The sequence below is a fragment of the Hylobates moloch genome, unplaced genomic scaffold, assembly GCF_009828535.3.
Source record: "Hylobates moloch isolate HMO894 unplaced genomic scaffold, HMol_V3 SCAFFOLD_9, whole genome shotgun sequence".
Taxonomy (NCBI): Eukaryota; Metazoa; Chordata; class Mammalia; order Primates; family Hylobatidae; genus Hylobates; species Hylobates moloch.
This window is the reverse complement of record NW_026652284.1, coordinates 5969030-5990183: the sequence shown is the minus strand read 5'-3', so window position 1 is coordinate 5990183 and position 21154 is coordinate 5969030. Positions and strand designations below refer to the sequence as shown.

At 55.3% G+C, this 21154-nt stretch overlaps 2 protein-coding genes across 11 annotated transcripts; both read right to left on the bottom strand.

Moving 5' to 3' along the window:
- Positions 1–398: 398 nt before the first annotated feature.
- THAP3 (THAP domain containing 3) lies at positions 399–9883 on the bottom strand. Of its 10 annotated transcripts, none has more exons than XR_009214834.1 (6): positions 9435–9572; positions 6141–6333; positions 4481–4546; positions 2008–2112; positions 1055–1712; positions 399–481 (listed from the first exon to the last, which is right to left on the bottom strand). XR_009214834.1 is itself a non-coding variant. In XM_032758769.2 (6 exons), the coding sequence occupies exons 2-6, from the start codon at positions 9506–9508 to the stop codon at positions 1431–1433; spliced, it is 720 nt and encodes a 239-aa protein (XP_032614660.1). In that variant the 5' UTR covers positions 9509–9574; positions 9770–9857; the 3' UTR covers positions 947–1430. The 10 variants fall into 10 exon arrangements, 9 of the variants coding, with proteins under 9 accessions (XP_058299973.1, XP_058299971.1, XP_058299970.1 ...); XM_032758769.2 differs by lacking the exon at positions 399–481 and adding an exon at positions 9770–9857 and having other exon boundaries at positions 947–1712; positions 9435–9574; XM_032758770.2 differs by lacking the exon at positions 399–481 and adding an exon at positions 9770–9857 and having other exon boundaries at positions 947–1712; positions 4481–4543; positions 9435–9574.
- Positions 9884–10732: 849 nt separating this feature from the next.
- Positions 10733–20944, bottom strand: PHF13 (PHD finger protein 13). Its single transcript, XM_032758765.2, has 4 exons — positions 20577–20944; positions 17842–17943; positions 14382–14916; positions 10733–13318 (listed from the first exon to the last, which is right to left on the bottom strand). The coding sequence occupies exons 1-4, from the start codon at positions 20613–20615 to the stop codon at positions 13092–13094; spliced, it is 903 nt and encodes a 300-aa protein (XP_032614656.1). The 5' UTR covers positions 20616–20944; the 3' UTR covers positions 10733–13091.
- Between the last annotated feature and the right edge of the window lie 210 nt (positions 20945–21154).

Below are 21154 nucleotides of genomic sequence, written 5' to 3'. Positions count from 1 at the left end.
CAAGCTGCGCCGGCCTCCAGCCCACCCACAGCTGTTGCTAAAGTCAGGCCTCCCTCCCCAGCACTGGTATCTGAGTAACGGCTAAGAACCTCCTTCCTCTGGTTTTGAAAAGCAGTTCAGGTTGTCCAATTCTGTAACATTCATCTCCACTTTTTAAAAAGGTTTCTCTGACGGCCCCATGGCCTGAGCCACGGTGACGTCATGTTGCATGAGCCTGGGCCCCGGGCTTCCCGTGCACCTCTGCCACAGGTGCTTCTGGGCACCCATCCTCTGCGTTTCATTTGCAGTCGACTATACAGAAGGCACTCACCACAATAAACCTTTCCTGAAAGCAGAGGCTGGCGCTCTTCCGTGTATCGTGTGTTCATCTTCAGGAGGGAGGGAACCCCTTCCCCAGAGGCCTCCTCCCCATCCTTCACTCCTCATTCAACCACAGGGCTTCACGTGAAGCTAGGGTTCCATTTTCTACATTAAACATTGCCTGAGAAATAATAGACCCCAAGTTAGTTAGGAAATCAGGCTAGAACTTTTGTTTTCTTTAATTCACTAAAGCTATAAATTAGAAAAAATAGGAAGTCAGTTTTTTTTCCAGACAGAGTCTTGCTCTGTCACCCAGTGACAACACTGGAGTGCAGTGGTGCGACCTCGGCTCACTGCAACCTCCGCCTCCCGGGTTCAGCTGATCCTCCTGTCTCAGCCTCCCAAGTAGCTGGGACTACAGGTGTGTGCCACCACGCCTGGCTAATTAATTTTTGTCCTTTTAGTAGACATGGGATTTCACCATGTTGGCCAGGCTGGTCTTGAACTCCTGACCTCAAGTGATCTCCCAACCTTGGCCTCTCAAAGTGCTGGGATTACAGGCATGAGCCACTGTACCCGGCCATGGAAGTCAGTCTTCTTAGCAGAAGGAATCATGGCACTAGAGAAAATGATGGGAGCGACACTGTATAGAAAGACACTTTATTACACTGCCCACTCACAACAGGCCGGGACAGGAGTCACTCCTTAGAACCCCAAGCGACCGTCCAGGCTGATGGAGGAGGGGACCACTCACCCGCCACAGAGCCGGCTCCCTCACACAGCTTCCTCCCTGAGGAGCATCTCCCACACCGGCTTCCAATGATCTTCGCCCTGCATGTGCTGAAAGGACAGCGTCCAGAATCAGCCTCAGCCTGGACTTCTGTTACCATGGGAGGATAAGCTTGTCATGCTCACAGATGTGCACCCTAGTGTGCCACGCCTCTAAACATCCGCCAGACGGTGTCGGGGCTCTCACCAGGGAGCTTGGCTACTGTCTCGATCCCCGGCCAAGCAGGCCTCATGGCCAACTTTCTCAGTGTCCACAGCAGACAAAAATGTCCACAGCCAGAACTCCAAAGCCCTGCCGGCCCTGATGCCACTGCCACCTCTGCGTCCGGAGCCTGTGGGGCTCAGCTCTGCTGCTCTGGCCCAAGTCTGGCCTGGAGTCCCCGGTGCCCTTTGCAGGCACGGAGGCGGCTGCACATCCTTCGCATCACCAGCCTCTGGGCCTGCAAGCGCTTCCGGAGCTTTTCATTTTCCTTCAGAGTGAGGAAGAGTTTTTTCTTCAGGGAATCTAAGTCCAAAAGGGCATAGCTGTGATCAGATGGCTGCTTGTTGGGGGGCCTTCTCAGGCCTGCAAGGCCAGTCGGCCGGCCAACAGCCTCTGTTGCTTGCGGCCTCCGTGGTGAGACCTGAGGACAGGGGAGTGAGAAATGAGAGCTGCATCACCAGCAGGAGGTGGGCCATGGTGAGCAGGCCACCAGACACGCACCCAGCACAACCCCAGGGCAGCTGGACGCTCCTGGCTGCTGTCCCAAAATCCAGATGTGCCCACACCATGGTGGAGAATTTGGGGAGCTCTGAAACCCAGGCTGCACACCCTGCCTCGGCCACACCGGTCTCACGGTGAGTGCTCACTGGTTTCCATCTTGCTTGGAGCAAGTCATCTTGTGTCCAACCACAGACCACCTTTGCACTCAGTCTTACCTGTTTTACTGGGCCTTCGGCATTTGGGGGCAACTGAAGCTCTTCAAGTGCAGTGTCCATGTTTCTCCCAGGACTGTCCTCTCTGGCCCCCGCCTCAGAGAGGACCTGGGAACAGCAGGGCAGAGTCAGGCACTACAGCCCTGCAGATGCAGGGCCCTCCCGCAGCTGCTACTTGTTCCTCTAGGGGAGTGGCAACAGCCAGGGACCAGCTCCAGGGTCTGTGCCCCTCCACAGCCAGCTTCTCCCTAGCACACACCCTGGAAGTGAACTTTTTTTTTTTTTTTTTTTTTTTTTGAGACAGTCTCGCTCTGTCACTCAGGCTGGAGTGCAGTGGTGCTATCTTGGCTCACTGCAACCTCCACCCCCAGGGTTCAGGCGACTCTCGTGCCTCAGCCTCCTGAGTAGCTGGAATTACAGGCACCCGCCACCATGCCCGGCTTAATTTTTTTTTTTTTTTGAGACGGAATCTAGCTCTGTCACCCAGGCTGGAGTGCAGTGACATGATCTCGGTTCACTGCAACCTCTACCTCCCAGGTTCAATCAATTCTGCCTCGGCCTCCTGAGTAGCTGGGACTACAGGCACATGCCACCACACCCGGCTAATTATTTTTTTTTCTTGAGATGGAGTTTCGCTCTTTCGCCCAGGCTGGAGTGAAGTGGTGCGATCTCAGCTCACTGCAACCTCCAACCCCTGGGTTCAAGTGATTCTCCTCCAGAGTAGCTGGGATTATAGGCACCCACCAGCATGCCCAGCTAAATTTCTGTATTTTTAGTAGAGACGGGGTTTCACCAGGCTGGTCTCAAACTCCTGACCTCAGGCAATCCACCCGCTTCAGCCTCCCAAAGTGCTAGGATTACAGGTGTGAGCCACCACGTCCAGCCTAATTTTTGTATTTTTAGTAGAGATGGAGTTTCACCATGTTGGCCAGGCTGGTTTCGAACTCCTAACCTCAGGTGATCCGCCTGCCTCGGCCTCCCAAAGTGCTGGGAATACAGACGCGAGCCACTGTGCCCAGCCCGGCTAATTTTTATATTTTTAGTAGAAATGGGGTTTTTCCCATGTTGGCCAGGCTGGTCTCAAAGTCCTAGCCTCAAGAGATCCCCCCGCCTCAGCCTCCCAAACTGTTGGTATTATAAGCGTGAGCCACCTCGCCCAGCCCTGGAACTGAACTTTAAGAAATCAGGCACAGCCAGGTGCAGTGGCTCCCGTCTATAATTCCACCACTTTGGGGGGCCAAGGCAGGAGAACCCCTTGAATCCAAGAGTTTGAGACCAGACTGGGCAAGACAGCAAGACCCCCATCTCTAAAAAAAAAAAAAAATTTTAATTAGCTGGGCATGGTAGCACATGCTTGTGGTCCCAGCCACTTGGGAAGCTCAGGTGGGAGGATGGCTTGATCCTGGGAGGTTGAGGCTGCTGTGAGCCGTAACTGCACCACTGTACAGAGCCTGAGCAACAGAGTGAGACCCTGTCTCAAAAACAAAGAAAAAGGTTGGGCGCCGTGACTCACATCTATACTCCCAGCACTTTGGGAGGCTGAGGTGGGAGGATGGCTTGAGCCCGGTAGTTTGAGACCAGCCTGAGTAAAATAGCAAGATGCTATCTCTCTTTTTTTTTTTTTTTTTTTTTTTTTTTTTTGAGACAGAGTCTCGCTGTCACCCAGGCTGGAGTGCAGTGGCGTGATCTCGGCTCACTGCAGGCTCCGCCCCCCGGGGTTCACGCCATTCTCCTGCCTCAGCCTCCCGAGTAGCTGGGACTACAGGCGCCCGCCATCTCGCCCAGCTAATTTTTTGTGTGTTTTTAGTAGAGACGGGGTTTCACTGTGTTAGCCAGGATGGTCTCGATCTCCTGACCTCGTGATCCACCCGCCTCAGCCTCCCAAAGTGCTGGGATTACAGGCATGAGCCACCGCGCCCGGCCAGCAAGACGCTATCTCTACAAAAAAAAAAAAAGTGGGCCAGGTGCGGTGGCTCACACCTATAATCCCAGCACTTCGTGAGGCTGAGGTGGGTGGATCACCTGAGGTCAGGAGTTCGAGACCAGCCTGGCCAGCGTGGTGAAACCCCGTCTCTATTTAAAAATACAAAAATTAGCTGGGCGAGGTAGCGGGCATCTGTAATCCCAGCTACTCGGGAGGCTGAGGCAGAAGAATTGCTTGAACCTGGGAGGAAGAGGTTGCAGTGTGCCGAGATCACGCCACTGCACTCCAGACTGGGTGACAGAGTGAGACTCCGTCTCAGAAAAAAAAAAAAGAAAAGAAAAAGGTAATCAGGCACCATCCCTACTAGCAACTGAGATTCTTTGATATTAAAAAGAAGGAAGCTGAGAGGCTTGGGCCTTCCCTCCAGAAAAACAGGGAATCCAAACTGGCACATGAGGAAAGGCGACAGCCCTGCAGGCCGGCCTTGCTGGGAAAATCCCGCTTCCCTGTCTCAACCCACAGCAAAACTTAAACCTGGCCCGGTGCACTCACCTTTTCTTTCTGAGAAGAGCTGGCATTTCCTCTCTCACTGGCAGGGTCTGTGTTCTCCCTCACCTGCTGCAAGAGACACACACAGAGGGGATGCAGACTCCCAAGAACCCTCAGAGCTGGGGGCAGGCCTCGGGCATCATGCTTGTCCCCGCTGCTCGGCCCCCTGCATGCCACAGTCAACGAACAGTTGCTAAATGAAACTGACCTGAAGCTCAACCCAACTCACACTGCCCACTTGGTGCGCTTCTCTTTCTCCAAAGATGTCCTCAAATCACAGTCAGAGTGCCCTGAATAAGTCCCTGTAGAGCTAGGGACCCATCTACTTCCTACGTGTCACCCCAGGGCCTGGCACCTGGCCCCATGACCGCCAGCAAGCAGCAGAAGCCCAGCTCACCACTCGAGGCGCCACTGACGCAGAACCTGCAGCCCCTGGGCCAGACTGGGGCGGGGCCCACAAGGCAGAGCTGGCAGAGGCCGTACCCAGCTTCTCCCCACCAACCTGGCACTGGAAGCACTGAGGGCTACAGTGACAAACGTCCCCACTCCCAGTGGCTCAAGTGTCATCTTTCCAGGACAAACATTATCACAATACGTGAAGGTGATTGAAGTGCTCATCTATGGACACATACCCCGAGCACCTGGGCTGTGCCAGGCAGCGTCCTGGGTGTGGGGCCTGAAGCAGGGAAAGCAGCCCCTGCCCTCATGGAGATTCTGTTCCGGGGAGAAGACAAAACCAATGAGGGAAATAGGAAGGACAGCAGGGGCCACAGGGGCCAGGAAGACCGAGGGGCAGCAAGGGGTCAGAGGCAAGCTGGGGTTTGAGGGTCCAGAAGGGCTTCCTGAAGGAAGGGACTGCTAACCTGAAGAGGTTGAGGCAGAGTGCCTGAGGCCATCTGGGAAGGGTGCTGGGGAGGACAGATGGGGCAGGGGCTCCCAGGCAGCCGCTCTGGGCGTGTTTGCTACGTGGCCGCCTTGTTCTTTCCATTGGCTCCACTCTTCACTCACGGATCCCTTTCCTCTCTCGATAAATCCACCAATGCAGGGAGCTGCTGGCCTGTGGCTTGTCCCGCCACTGCTCTGCCTGCCCACTCCACGTGGGTGCCCCTGTGGCCTAGAATCCGATCTCAAGGCTTCAGCATCCAACTCTTCGTGAGCCCTCTCCTGAGCCAGGCCCACACATCCCACCTCCACCAAGGCAATCTCAGCTCACTGCAACCTCTGCCTCCCGGTTCAAGCGATTCTCCTGCTTCAGCCTCCCAAGTAGCTGGGATTACAGGCGCCCGCCAACACACCCAGCTAATTTTTGTATTTTTAGTAGAAATGGGGTTTCAACATGTTGGCCGGGCTGGTATCGAATTCCTGACCCCAGGTGATCCACCCACCTCTGCCTCCCAAAGTGCTGGGATTACAGATGTGAGCCACCGCACCCAGCCATAGAATAATTCATTTTTAAAGTGGCTTTAATTTATGACTTCTCTTAAAGCCGAGGTCATGGCCAGCAGGGCCACAGGGCTGTGGACCCTGGAGGTGTGACAGTGCTGTTGTCACTGTAGTTCTTGGCCTTGGCTTTTCCTGCACATGCCGCCACCCCCACTGCCCCCAACTGCTGGTAAACAATGCAGGCTGGATGTGACCAGACAGAGGCGCGGTGCCCTCCTACCTGTGTGGGGTCCTGAAAGGCGAACACCGTGGGCACGGCATTGTGCTTCAGGTTCTTGCGGTTTCCAAAGGCGCTGAAGCACTCTGGCCGGAAGTGCTCGGAGCAGATGACCGTGTGCTGCTTGGGCTTGAAGTTGCCCCGACCGATGTTCAGCACCCATTCCTTCAGCAGCTCCGGGCGGCTGAACGGAAACCTAAGGGCAGAGGCAGGGGGTGTGAGGCCCAGCAAGGCTGGACCCAGCGCCTCAGAGTCATTCGGAATTTTCACATCACTGCAGAGTTCTTCCCTCGACAGCTGTGGACATTCAGTCCTCTCGCTTTGTTAAATCACATCTAATTTCCGGAAGCTTCTGTCACAGCTGTTAAAGCACTCTTAATAGGAAACCCGAGACCACGAGCATGGCCAGAGAGCCCAAGTGAGCTGTTTCCGATGCTACGTTTGCCAGGAGCCTACCAGGAGCCGGGCCCTGTTCTTCGTGCTGGGGATGGGGGGTAATGAGACAGTCCTCACCCCCAAGAGCTGATATTCTGGAGCGGGGGCACAGCGACGAGCCACACAGATGTGGACGGTGTATTCTGGGGATGACAGCTGCTCCAGAGAACAGATAGAGGGAAGCCCTGGGGTGGTGAGGAGAGGCAGCTGAAGGGGTGATGTTTGAGCACAGACCGCAGGAAGTGGCAGCACAAGCGACTCAGCCTCTTTCAGAAGGGACAGCAGGAGCGGCCACTCATGCAGGTCCAGCTGAGACAGCGAGAGGGAGTGGGGACTGTGTGACGCAGGGCCCTGAGCAGTTGGGGAGTCCCTGGAGGCTCTAGACAGAGGTGAGATGGAACCTGAGTCCACCCTGGCTGCTGTGGGATCAGGCATTGGCAGGAAGTGGTAATGAGAGGGCAGATTTGGATGTATTTTGAAAGCCATGCAGTAAGGTTTGCCTGTAGATGGTAAAATTGAGAAGGAAGGAGTTTCATGTTTGAGATAAAATTAAGTTACAGGACGGCAGGTTAAAAGGATCAGAAGTTTGTAGCGGCTGAGCATGGTGGCTCACGCCTGTAATCCCAGCACTTTGGGAGGCCAAGGCAGGCAGACTGCCTCAACTCAGGAGTTCAAGACCAGCCTGGCCAACATGGTGAAACCCCATCTCTACTAAAGATGCAAAAATTAGCCTGGCATGGTGGCGCACTCCTGTTATCCCAGCCACTTGGGAGGCTGAGGCACAAGAATCACCTGAACCAGGGAGGCAGAGGTCGCAGTGAGCAGAGACTGCACCACTACACTCCACCTGGGCAACAAATTGAGAGTCTGTCTCCAAAAAAAGAAGTTTGTTTTTTATGTCAGGAGTTAAATTTGAGGTGCTTTTTAGGCTCGCCATGTGCTGGGGTGACAGGCGGCCACACACATCTGGAGATGTCAGTGTGGAGGCCAACCCTGCGGAACCGATAAGCCTGAGTGAGATGGGCCCCTGGGGAGCAAGTGTGGCTAGAAGCCACCCCTGGGCCATGGCCCACACCCCAGGGCCCCAACACTTAGTGCTGGGAATAAGGAGGATCCAGCAAAGGAGACTGAAAAGAGACACCTGTGGCCAGGAAGTGTACCAGACGCCTTGTGGGAAAAGTGACCCAGGCTCAGGGGTCAGTTGGGTAAAATGCTATGCAGTCGATTAGCATCACAAGGCTCACTAGTGATGTGACAGAGCTCTCGTGGGAGTGGAGGGAACGACTTCAAGAGAGAAGGCGCGGCAATTCCATCCCCAGGTACATACCGGACGGAGGCAAAACAGATGGATGCACCGCAACGCAAGTCCCACCAAAACTGGCCAAAACGATGTTTTTTTGTTTTGTTTTTTGAGAGGGAGTCTCCCTCTGTTGCCCAAGATGGAGTGTAGTGGTGCGATCTCGGTTCACTGCAACCTCTGCCTCTCAGGGTCAAGTGATTCTCCTGCCTCAGCCTCCTGAGTAGCTGGGATTTCCGGTGCGTGCTACCACGCCCGGGTAATTTTTGTATTTTTAGTAGAGACGGGGTTTCACCATGTTGGTCAGGCTGGTCTCGAACTCCTGACCTCAGGTGATCCACCCATCTCGGCCTCCCAAAGTGCTGGGATTACAGGCGTGAGCCACCGCACCCGGCCATTCAATGGAATATTATGTGGCAACGAAAGCGAATGAACTGCAGGGTTCCCTTTGGGCAGGAGAGAGGAGAGCCCGGGAGGGGATCCAGGCGGGGGGTCTTCTCGGGGGTAGTGATGTTTTATTTCTTATTTTGAGATAAGGTATCACTCTGTCACCCAGGCTGGAGTGCAGTGGCAAGATTATAGCTCACTGCAGCCTCGAACCTGGGTTCAAGCGATCCTCCTCCTTCAGTCTCCCGAGCAGCAGCTGGGACTACAGGGACACACCACCTTGCCTGGCTAATTTTTTTAAATTATTTGTAGAGATAGGCTCTCATTCTGTTGCCCAGGCTGGTCTCGAACTCCCAGGCTCAAGCGATCCTCCTGCCTCGGCCTCCCAAAGTGCTGGGATGACAGGCTTGAGCCACCGCGCCCAGCTGGTAACGTTTCAGTTCAGTGGCGTTCACTTCGGGAAAACTCGCCGGGCTGTATACTTATGATTCGTGCATTTTTCTGCATGTACATTACGTATACTTCAAGCAAAGCATTTATCACAAAACAGAGCAATGGGAGCAGAGGGAATGGGAACGATGAGCACAAGCCGCCCTTCGGAGATGTGCCCAAAAGTGGGTAGCGAAATGGTGCCGTGACTGGACCTTGGAGAAAGCGCAACTTTGACCAAGGACGATTGCTCCTGGGCCGGGCCGGGCCGGTCGAGTGCAGGAGCAGACTCCAAAGTCTCCAGCATCCTCCCGCGACCCTGCAAAGTCCCTTCCCACTGCCGGGACGCCCCTGGGGGTTCCACTCCTCCACTGCACCGCCCAGGTGCCGGGCTCCCTTCAGGACCGCGCGCGGCTGGGGCTGCAGGGGCCAGGGACACAGCAAACCCTGGCCGCGGCCCGTTCGTCTGTTCAGCAGACACCTGCTCCGCTCCCTGCGCGTCCCGGCCCTAGCCCCGCCAGGTGCGCCGCTGCCCCTCCGCCCGCCCCTCCTCGCATCTCCGCGGCGGGCGCGGCGGCGCCAGCCCCTCTGAGCCCAGGACCTTGGCCTGTCCCCAGGCCCGTCCCCAGGCCCAGCGGCCGCACACCCTCGGGCCTCCCGGGCGCTCCCGCCCGGCGCGCCGAGGCCTCGGAGTCGGTCCGCGGGCCCCGGGTCTCGGCCTCCCGCGTCCCCGGGTTCCCGCCTCTTACCGGTGGAAGGTGAGCTGCTTCCTGCGGCTGCTGTAGCGGTTGCAGCACTGCCGGGCCGCGCACGACTTCGGCATCTCGAGCCAGGCCCGGCTGCCCCCAACAAAGATGGCGGCGGCGGGGCCTGCGGAGAGGGGAGGGACCTGCGGGGAGGGGCGGGGCCGCCGGGAGGTGGTGACGGGCCTGGCTCGGCTCCAGGGCGCGCTCATCCTGCCATCCCAGCCACCCGTGTCTCCCGAGGGTCGGACGGGACCCGGGGCGCCACGTCAAGAGGTGCTCCGGGCCCCAACTCAGGCCCGAAACCCCAACTCCTAGCCTTGGGCCTGTGCAAGTCTTACCCCATTCGCCAGTGCCGGTCGCCTTTCACCACCTTGCTTTGAGCACCCAACCAGGACGCATAGCCACTCACAGGCTTCTACAACTGGAAACCAACGGCCAACCCCTCAGTGTTTTTAGGGCTTTGAATTGTGAATAGGTCTGGACTCCTCTGACGTCACTGGAGGTGGTACTAGTTGGCCACTGGTGGTGTCAGTTCAGAGGCCAGACAGCTCACTGCCTTAAGTTTGGTCACAGGGAACCCCCAAACGTGAAGAGGCAAAAAGGGCAACTGAAGGAGAGGGAGATTCCAGTTCAGACTTTGCAGAAACTCTGAGGAGGCTGCAGCTTTCTCAAAGCAGGCTATAGGGAAGGCGTCATCTTGTGAGAAGAAAAAAAAAAATTGGCCAGGCGCAGTGGCTCACGCCTGTAATCCCAGCACTTTGGGAGGCCAAGGCAGGCAGATCACCTGAGACCAGGAGTTCAAGGCCAGCCTGGCCGACATGGTGAAACCCCATCTCTACTAAAAATACAAAAATTAGCCGGGCATGGTGGCGGGCACCTGTAATTCCAGCTACTCAGGAGGCTGAGGCAGGAGAATCGCTTGAACCTGGGAGGCGGAAGTTGCAATGAGCCAAAATCTCATCACTGCACTTCACAGCCTAGGTGACAAGAACAAAACTCGAGTCCAAAAAAAAAAAAAAAAAAAAAAATCAAAAGTAGGCTAACCACTCACTGGGGCTTGAGCTAATCCACAATCTAATGAAGAAATTGCGAAAACCATTCACATCTACTCGTCCTGTGGTTTGTTTCTGAGGAATTCATCAGCAAGGTACCTTAACACCGTGGGCATTTTCCATCCTGCTAAGTGCACACTGAGACACTGCCTTCCCAGAGACTTGATGTAATCATGCTTTGGGGAGGCAGCAAGGAGAAAAGAAACACAATTGTCCTTCAGCACAGAACGCAATTGCCTGAACCTTGAATCATGAACCTCAAAGTAGCAATATATTTATTTACAAAATACACAGTTTCACAGAAACAGCTTCGCTTTATACACATAAACTTTAAAATTACACAGAACCATGTAAACGATGTGAAGTGTCTGGCCTGGCCAAAGCCGATGGGAGGGCCTACTTTTGGAGTGACATCCCTCCCTCCCCTCACTTCATTAGCCACCAACCAGGAACCCCAGATGGGTCATGCCTAATTTGCATATAAAGAAGCTGATTGCAGCTGCCCAGCTCAATCTAACACAAAAACCAAGGTGTCCGACTTCTTAGACACCACCCACAGGGACAGATCTGCTAAAAGAACAAAAATGCAATCAAGGAAACAAAATGGAGATGAGTATCACATGCATTCCAGAGGCATCGAACCTTCTAGCACACATGACAGTTGCCAGGGCCGGCAGTTCCACTCTAAAGTCACATGGATTCTTAAATGCACCTTTAAAAGCTTGTGGAATTTTTTTTTTTTTAAGAAGAAGAAAAACACTTTGGAGCTTTGGTTATTCATATGGTGAAGACACTGGACAGGCATTATCTCAGGGCAGATCTTTGGCAAATTCTTCTCCAATGCGTCCTGGCTGTTTGCCCTCGTCAGTTTCTAAACCAGCTTACTATTTTTCTCTACCGAACCTCCCTCTTGGGGATCTTCACAATAAACTGGCTTCAGAAACTATTTCTTTCTAGTTTCATGTCAATACAAGCCACAGAACTTTTAAAAAATAAGACGGTTGGACAAGTGTGAAAGATACTAGGACAAAAAAATGCCTCTGATTAGCCAAATTACGGTTCAAGTCCCTTGGTGCTTCAGTGGGAGAAGGTGGGAAGAGTCTGCCTGGTGGCCTGGCACAAAGGTGCCACATGAAGGGGAAGCCCCCAGCAGGGAGAACGCAAGCCCATCCCGCTGAAAACAAACATGAGTCGCTTGAGCATTCTTCCCCTTCCATGCCTTTAGAAACAATGCTTAGAAAACCTGCCCATCAATTAGAAAATGTTTTGAGAACAAGTACTTGAACTGCTGAAGAGCAGTGTTCATTTCAGAGAAAGCCGGAGCCCCTCTCCCTCCCAGCCCCAGAACCACCAGTGTTCCGGGGCACCCTGCCCTCAAGCAGAGTTCATCCACAGCCTCCGGGATCAACTCCCACGTTTCTCCAGAGCTGGCCCTCACAGGGGCCTCCCAGGTCCAGCATCCCAGCTGAGATTTAAGGAACTCGGCACAGTTCCAAGGGGTCATCCTGAAGGCCCATGTTACCCTATCACTCACTCACCAACTCAAAACAGAAAAAAAAAAGACTCAAGTCCTAACCTTGCCCTGTGGAACCACAGGCCAGCCTGTCTAAAGGGCACACAAGAGTCACCCAACGGAGAGGGCTCCCTCCCAGCTCTCCTTTACCCTATTCTTTAGAGGATCACCATGTGGGTCCCAGTGATTGCCTAACCTTTATGCTGCTACCAGAATGAGGTGAAAGGAAGAGACAAGGACAGAACCTACGAGTTCCCATACTCGCAAACAGCTGGCCTGGGCCCCACCAAGACCTCACACACCAACTAAGAGGGCGCTCAGCAAGAAATCAGCCAATACTTTTGGCTGTATCGTGCAAAGACAGGGTTTTTACATCGTGCAAAACAGGAAACTGAGTTATGAACATGGGCCACCTCAACCCCCCAACCAACCCCCCTTCCACAGAGAAGCGGCCACATTGTCCCTTTTAACAAACAGAAGGAAACCTAAGAACCACCAGCTGACCCACCACCCCCAGCGCCCTTCCAGGGGAGCCCGAGGCCTCCCTCCAGTGCCTCCTCCAGCCGGTCAGGCAGCAGCTGAGGCAGGCAGAGGGCAAGCCACTAAGCAGGGGCAACTTGGATGGCTGCTGTACAGACACTTTTGGTAAAAGACTTAACACTCAAGAAAAAGCTTACACGTATGGCTGTTCATTAACAGGCCGGGGAAACCGAACACCTCTCCCCAACACAGTGGAAGCAGAGTAACAGCTGGCACTGAGCCCAATCAGCGGGAATCTCTTAGCAATGATAGCAAAACGCACAGCTACCATGGACCCTCATTTTCAAATGAGCCAAACCCGCTGCACGTGGGTGTCCAGTCCACCTCCACTGCAGGGAACGAAGCTCTGGCAGCAGTGCTGGCCGGCAAGGGTCGCATTCGGTCACCGACTATGTACAGTTTCTACCTTGGACAGCCTGTCCTTTTGCTTAGGCACCTAAATGGCAGGGATCTGCCCGCACCAGAGCTGAGGGTTCTGTGCTCAACTAAGAGAAGGACAAAAAAGCCCACTGTCGCTTCCGATTCCACGCTCACAGCCTCCTCGCCACCCAGCAGTCAGTCCAGGAACAGCTTCCGGGAGCCCGTCCGCGAGCGGTTGGAACGGCGTATGTCAAACTTAGAGTCCCGGCACTTTTGGCAGACAAACACTTCTGGAACATTGGATTTCCGGATTTTCGCACAGGACAGGTGAATCCAGGTGTGGCACTCGTTACACTCGATCATGGGGCGGCCGGCAAATGGCTTCATGCAGAAGCAGGTCACGAGGTCCCAGGAATCGTCATCTGGAAGGAAAGATACTCTTAAGGAGGGAAGAGAAATTCCCATCATTCCTCGCCATCAGCTGGGCTTCCATGAAACCCATTACTCTGACGAGAACACTTCCAATTGCCACTCGAAGCTGACACTTCTCTCTGAAAAGGCACAAGGGGCTCCAAAATGTGTGGGAACCAGGTATTACCCAGGAGATGCTTACTTTTTTTTTTTTTCCTAAGACAGGGTCTCACTCTGTCACCCTGGCTGGAGTGCAGTGGCGCAATCATACCTCATTGCAGCCTCAAACTCCTGCAGTCAAGCCATCCTCCCACCTCAGCCTCCCAAGTAGCTGGGACTGTAGGCACACACCACCACACTCGGCTATTGTTTTTTGTTTTTTTCTTGACACGGAGTTTTGCTGTCGCCCAGGCTGGAGTGCAATGGCGCGATCTTGGCTCACTGCAACCTCCACCTCCTGGGTTCAAGTAATTCTCCTACCTCAGCCTCCTGAGTAGCTGGGATTGCAGGCGCGCACCACCACGCCCAGCTAATTTTTTCTTTTTTTGTGTATTTTTAGTAGAGTTGGGGTTTCACCATGTTGGTCAGGCTGGTCTCAAACTCGACCTCATGATCCGCCCGCCTCGGCCTCCCAAAGTGCTGGAATTACAGGCGTGAGCCACCGTGCCCAGACTTTTTTTGTATTTTTTGCAGTAACAGGGCTTTGCCATGCTGCCCAGGCTGGTCTCCAACTCCTGAACTCAAGCAATCCACCCACCTTGGCCTCCCAAAGTGCTGGGATTACTGGTGGAGCCACTTCGCTCAGCCTGGATGCTTACCTGGATGCTTACTTAGAACCATACCCTTTTCATGTTCTGAGGTCTTAGAATCTCAGCTGTCTCTAGTGGCTATCAACCCCTTCCTAAACATCTCGATATCCACATTCCTGCAGCTCTTCTCCTCCTTGGACAGTGGGGCTGTCACACTGTACAGAAGGAACCAGACCCTCTGCCCCAGAGAGATGACCACTTAATAAAATAACCTCTCTTCTAACCACAAGCCAACAAGGGTCATCATCCTTCAGGGACCACTCACCTGAGTCCACCATGATGTCCTCATCATTGCCAGTGCTGTCCTCGTCTCGGAACACCACCTGCTTTCCCTGCCGGACGATAGTCCGTTTGCCTTCAGTTTTTATTTCTTTGACCTGATCAGGTGACACAGTGGCACAAGATCCACTCGAGGGAGTATCGGAGTCCCAGCCCGAGCAGGGGTCGCTGGGAGCCTGGGGGATATCCTGCAAGGTGGGACTCGTGGGGGTCTCCACATAGGGGTCAGCGGCTTCCAGCTTCAGCAAGCCCCCCCTGTACCCCTCCTTCCCAGGTGCATCGCTGTCCCTGCGCTTCCTCTTCTTCTTCTTCTTCAGCTTGTCCGTTTTCTTTCTGTCCAGCAGGAAGTTACTGGGCTTGGCTCGCTGCAAAAGAGTGGGCTGCAAGTGGCTAAAGCAGCGGTCAGAGACTGGCAAGGGCACTGAGGACGCGATGTCTGAGAAACCCGCGTCCCAGCCGTCGCTGTCAATGGTACCAGCAGTGCTGTTGGCAGGGCTGGGGCTGCTCCTTAAAGGGAGTTCCTAAAAAGACAAAGGTGGTTGATTCCGGTTACTGGTGACAAGATCCAACCCAGAGCAGAGCATCCCCAGCCACCCAGCCACGTCAGACCTCCAGAGACATCTGCATAACTTTGAGCTTCTCTGCCCATCAGCATCACACTTGAAGCAACAGTAACATGAGTTCTAGGCTGGGCGTGGTGGCTCACGCCTATAATCCCAGCACTTTGGGAGGCCGAGGCAGGTGGATCACCTGAGACCAGGGGTTCAAGACCAACCTGGCCAAGACGGTGAAACCCCGTCTCTACTAAAAATACAAAAATTAGCTGGGCGTGGTGGTGGCGCCTGTAGTCCCAGCTACTTGGGAGGCTGAGGCAGGAGAATCGCTTGAACCCGGGAGGCGAACGTTGCAGTGAGCCACTGCACTCCAGCCTGGGTAATGGAGTGAGATTCTGTGTCAAAAAAAAAAAAAAAACAACCCAGTGCCATGAGTGCCATGAGTTTAATGTGATGCCACGAGGAAAGAAACTCCCTGCTGAACCCTCAGCCCCATCTTAGAGACAGAAAATTAATCAATGTGCAACAGGTGTCTGTGGGAAGGAGTGCTGTGGACACCCACTCCTATCTGCTCATCGTTCCCTGATTGTAAAACCTCTCCTTCCATTTGCCCTCCCAAAAGATATATTGTTTTAAGTGAATTTAAATTAGTTTTGAGAATTTCCTGACACTTAAAAAACTAGACATTCCAAAATATTGCAGAATCCAACTAGGTAATTACTGCCCCAAAGCAGTGAAGTAAACTCTATAGTTCCTTCAGATCACAAGCATATCATTTGCAAATAGTGGCAACGTTCTTCTTGTCTTGTTAGAAAACAGGCATTAGGCTGGGTGTGGTGGCTCACACCTGTAATCCCAGCACTTTGGGAGGCTGAGGCGGGTGGATCACCTGAGGTCAGGAGTTCAACACCAGCCTGGCCAACATGGTGAACCCCCCCCTCTACCAAAAATACAAAAAAATTAGCTGGGCATGATGGCTGACACCTGTAATCCCAGCTACTTGGGAGGCTGAAGCAGGGAGAATTGCTTGAACCCAGGAGGCAGAGGTTGCAGTGAGCTGAGATCGCACCACCGCACTCCAGCCTGAGCCACAGAGCAAGACTCCATCTCAAAAAAAGAAAAAAAAGAAAAGAAAGCAGGCATTAGCCACCTATATAGCAGATGGAAATAAACCAATGCTGGCCATTTGCCTGCTAGAAATATACTGAATGCAGGTGGGCACAGTGGCTCGTGCCTGTAAACCCAGCACTCTGGGAGACCAAGACAGGAGGGTCACTACCTCGAGACCAGCCTCAGCAACACAATGAGATCTTGTCTCTATAAAAAATAGAATTACGGCCAAACTCAGTGGCTCATGCCTGTAATCCTAGCACTTTGGGAAGCCAAGGCAGGTGGGTCACTTGAGGCCAGGAGTTTGACACCAACCTGGGCAACATGGCGAACCCCTGTATCTACTAAAAATACAAAAATTAGGTGGGCGTGGTGGTGGGCCTGTAGTCCCAGCTACTTGGAAAGCTGAGGTGGGAGGATCACTTCAGCACAGAAGAGGCTGCAGTGAGCCAAGATCGTGCCACTACACCCCAGCCTGGGCAACAGAGCAAGACCTGTCTCAAAAAAAAAAAAAAAAAAAAAAAGCTGGATTGTTCAATTTTGAGCTTAACAGAATATGAAAGAGGCCTGAAGTTTGAGCACCACAGCAGCTCTCCTCCATCCTGCCCTTTCCTCAGCAAGTAAAAAACAAAACCTCCTTCATCTACATCAAGTTGTAGCCACGAGTCCCTGAAGACAATCATACGCATTTCGGGCAGCCAGGGAGCTGAGAGAGAGGCAGCGTGTGCACTGAGTCCAGCCATCTGGTTGAACCCCAAGCTCCACCACTAATTAGTGGATGACCTAAGACAAAGTTTTCCCTCTCTATGCCTCAGTTTCCTCAGCTTATAAACTGGAGATAAAAAATAGCACCTGCCTCATAGCATTACATAGGCCAAGAATAGCGTCCAGCCATGGTCAAAAGTCAATAACTACAGACCCTTGTTAAGAGCAAGCAGACAGCAAGGTGAAGTGGCTCAACGCTTGTAATCCTAGCACTTTTGGGAGGCCGAGGCGGGCGGATCATGAGGTCAGGAGTTCGAGACCAGCCTCGACAACACAGTCAAACCACGTCTCTAGTAAAAATACAAAAAGTAGCTGTGCGTGGTGACGCTCCCAGCTACTCGTGAGGCTGAGACAGGAGAATCAGCCTCCCAGGAGGCGGAGGTTGCAGTGAGCCACAATTGCACCACGGCACTCCAGCCTGGGCGACAGAGCCAGACTCCATTTCAAACAAACAAACAAAAAGAGCAAGCAAATATCACATACTTTATTTGTAAATAAACTGAAAGTTTACTAAACCGGCTGGGCGGTAGCTCATGCCTGTAATCCCAGCACTCTGGGAGGCCGAGGCAGGTGAATCACCTGAGGTCAGGAGTTCGAGACCAGTCTGGCCAACAAGGTAAAACCCTGTCTCTACTAAAAATACAAAAAAGAATTAGCCTGTCATCCCAGCTACCGAGGAGGCTGAGGCAGGAGAATCCCTTGAACCCGGGGTTGGAGTTTTATGCCACTGCACTCCAGCCTGGGAGACAGAGCAAGTTTCCACTCCAAAAAAAAAAGGAAGTTTACTAAAGCATTTTCTAGACAAGCCTGCATTTTCTACCAGAGTTTTAGAACCATTTCCCCAGCTAATTCAAACTCTCAAGAAACAGATTTCTGCTAGACTAGTGACTGGGGTCACCACAAGCAGCCCCTTCCAAATCTACTGACCCTCTGACCAGTCAGAAGCCCACAAGCTTGCAGTGGAGGCACTGGGTTTGACTACTCATCAAGAAAGGTCTCAGAAACTCAGAAGATTACCTCCTTCGGATAAGGGATGTAGCCAGCATAGGCCAAGACAAAGGTGCAGAATTTGTTGAAGTCTTCCACGGTCCTGCGCCTCTTGCAACTGGGGGAGTATTCCTATTAAGGGGAGAGAAGAGGGAATGTGTTTGAAGGACAGGCTTCTAGGCGGAAGGAATCACGGAAACAAAAAGTTACGGGTAAGCTGGAACTTTCGTAGTCAACCACTCAAAAAATACCGTTAGATTTACACAGTCCACAAACAAGATAAGGTAAGCTCAGGTCAAGAAATAACACCATTTTCAGAAAGCAGAAAGAGGAGTATTAAGACTTTATGCCAAGAATGCTGGGAAATCAGCTGGGAGATAAAAACTTGTACAAAAGTCTATTTCTTAGTGCTCATGTGGCATTTTCTGACTTTATCTATTAGTCTCCACAGGCCTATCAGGAGAAGCTCTAATAACTACTTTTTTTGCTACAGATTTTCCATTCTGAGAATGAACTGCTGCAGCAGCTGTAACTGATGTATGTTAAGTGATTTCAAAAATCAACCACTCGGGCGCGGTAGCTCACATCTGTAATTCCCAGCACTTTGGGAGGCCGAGGCGGGCGGATCACGAGGTCAGGAGTTCGAGACCAGCCTGACCAACATGGTGAAACCCCCGTCTCTACTAAAAATACAAAAATTAGCCGGGCATGGTGGCGTGCACCTGTAGTCCCAACTACTCAGGAGGCTGAGGCAGGAGAATCCCGTGAACCTGGAGGCGGAGTTTGCAGTGAGCCAAGATCGCGCCACTGCACTCCTGCCCCGAGACAGAGCAAGATTCCGTCTCAAAAAAAAAAAAAAAAATCAACCACTCATTCTCCAGAGCTCTGAGAGACCTGGACCCTGGAGCTCATTCCTGGCTGACCCTGCCAAGCTAGCGCCACCTGAGGACCCCTCTCTCGTGCTCAGAGGGTCCCCTCCACTCTCCCAGCAGTCGGGATGCCAGGCACCCAACTGTCTCAGCTCACAATAAACTAGGAACCTTACTGCGAAGCTTAGTTCTACATTTAAACGGAATAGTGGAGGTTTTTGCTCGCAGGTCCCAGCCCCAATCTAGAAACACTCATCACAAGAAGAGATTTTCTCCTGAGAAAGAAACACGGAGAGATGGAGCTCTCATTTGCTCCTAAGCAAAACAAGTGTGCCGTATTGCTGTTTATTCGCCCGGCACGTTCCCTGCGGTTCCTTTCAGTGCCTTGTCCGACCCACCCCCATCCTTCCCGAGGTGCTGTTACCCGGCCGCCGCTCTGCTGGGGGAAAGCCGGTGGGGAAATGGGGAACACGGGTCTCGGGCCGCCCCTCCCGCCGCGAGGAGCAGGCGTGCGGCCCGCGGGTTTTCTTTCAGAAAGTCAGTCCCCTTAGAGAATTATTTTCTCTACCTGGTTCAAGCAAACCTCCTCCTCTCCCACCCCATTGGACCCCAGGGCCGCCCACGGAGCGGAGGCGAAGGCCTGCGTTGACCGCGCTCCCCGCACTGGCGAGCCTGCCCAGCCACGGGAACCGCGGGCCGCCACCCGGGCCTCCAACTCCCGCGAAGAACTTTTCTTTCGGCGGGGAACCAGCAGAAGTGGGTCAAAAACCCGAATGCCAAGTGGAGGGCGGCGACGGCTTCGGGCCGGGGGCGCGCGGGAGGAACCGGCGCGGCGACTGGGGGGGCTCCACGCCGCCCACCCCCCCCGGCCGCCTCCTCGGAAAGCAGATGGCGGACCGGCCCCCACCCGCCCTCCCGCGGCAGCCGCCCCCCGCGACACTCGGCCCCGGAAGGTGCGGGGCCCATCCCGCGGGTGTGTGTGTGGGGGGAGGGGGGCGCCAGGCAGGATTCCGGGGTCCCAGGCCTGGGGAGGCCCTGCAAACCCCCGGGGGCGGCAGCGAGACCGGCGGGCTCCGGCGCCGCCTCCCCTCCCCCACCCGCCCGCGGTTGCCGCACCCGCACCCCCGACCCCAACGAGCCTCGGCTGGGGGAGGGAACCGCGCGGGGGGGCGGCCAGGAGCCCCGAGGGCCGATCCCCGGAAGGAGGGGGAGTGAGCCCGGGCGGAGCCAGCAAAGCCCGCGGGCGGGGGGCGGGGGCCCGAAGAGGGAGGCCAGCGCGCCGGGGGGCGATGGGTGGGGGCAGGACTCGGGTCCCCAGAGCGGGTGGGGCCCCTGGAGGACGCGGCCCCCGAAAGCCGTAGGGGGCGGGGGCCAACTGGGCCGCGCGCGGAGTCAGGGGGCGGGGCGCGGGCCACCGGGCCCGGGGGATCGGGGGAGCAGCCGGGGGCCTCGGGAGCCGACCCCGGTCTGAGGGGGGCCTAAAACTCCTCGAGAGCAACCGGAGCCAGGGGCGGGCGGCGGCTCGGACCGCGTCCCCGGGGGCGGGGAAAGAGTAAGCAGGCCGGTGGGGAGGGGCTGGGGGCGCCGACAGGTCCCGGGGCGACGCGAGGCCGGAGAGGGGCGGCCCGGTGGAGAGAAATAGGCGCAACGGCCCTGAGGAAAGGGCGCGGGGAGGACGCAGAGGTCCGCGGAGGGGACGCGGAGGCGAGGCCCGGCGGGGAGGACCGAGCGCGGGCCCGAGCAGGGGGCGGGGGTTGGGCTCCCGGGGGGGCCGACAAGGGGAAAGCGGGGGGAGGGGAGGGCGGCGCTCCGGGCGACCAGGGGTCCGGCTGCCTGAGGAGAGCAGGATCGCGGAGGGGGTGGTCGGGGGCGATTCGGACGCACAGCTTCACTCACCTCCGGGTGGAAGGCGGCGGCGCAAGAGTCAGAGTCCATGTTCCGGGCGGGGGGCGGCGGCTGCGAGAGTGCAGGGGCTGGGATGCGGGAGAGGGGCCGCCCGGGGCTGGGGGCTCGGGCGGCTGCGCAGGGCGAGGGCGGACCCGGGAGGGGTCGCCCGGGCTGGAGGTGATGGGGAGCTCAGCGCGTCGCTTCTCAAGCTCTGTGACCCCGGACTGGGGTTCCGCCGCCGAGCAGAGTGGACGATGCAGCTCCCGCGGCGGTAGAAGCGGGAGAGTGGCTGTAGGGGGCGGCGGCGGCGGCGAGCGGGAACCCGACCGGCTCCCCGACCTGACGCCCAGTTCGGCTCGTGTCTCGGGAGGGAGGGCGGGAGAGCCGTGAGGCCTGTCGGAAAATGTAGTCTGGGTGACGACTGGAAGCCAGCGGCGAGGGGGCGTGGCGTGGGGGGGGCGGGCGCGGTGCCTTGTGGGAGTGGTAGTCCAAGGCCCCGCCAATACCGCGCACAAAGGAAGCCTTGGGGACTCCAACCCCCATGAGGCTCCGCGGCGGCGGCCCGGTGTGTGGAGGCGGGTCTTCTG

Bases quoted from the DNA above. Each gene is read 5' to 3' on its own strand.
- THAP3 (XM_032758767.2), bottom strand. From the start codon at position 9,508: ATGCCGAAGTCGTGCGCGGCCCGGCAGTGCTGCAACCGCTACAGCAGC. The intron at 4,547-6,140 runs GTAGGAGGGCAC...TGTCTCTTGCAG, and splicing joins CCTTTCAGGACCCCACACAG to CAGGTGAGGGAGAACACAGA. The intron at 2,113-4,480 runs GTGAGTGCACCG...TGCTGTTCCCAG, and splicing joins GCTCTTCTCAGAAAGAAAAG to GTCCTCTCTGAGGCGGGGGC.
- PHF13 (XM_032758765.2), bottom strand. From the start codon at position 20,615: ATGGACTCTGACTCTTGCGCCGCCGCCTTCCACCCGGAG. The intron at 14,917-17,841 runs GTAATCTTCTGA...TTGTCTTTTTAG, and splicing joins ACATCCCTTATCCGAAGGAG to GAACTCCCTTTAAGGAGCAG. The intron at 13,319-14,381 runs GTGAGTGGTCCC...CTTTCCTTCCAG, and splicing joins GGACATCATGGTGGACTCAG to ATGACGATTCCTGGGACCTC.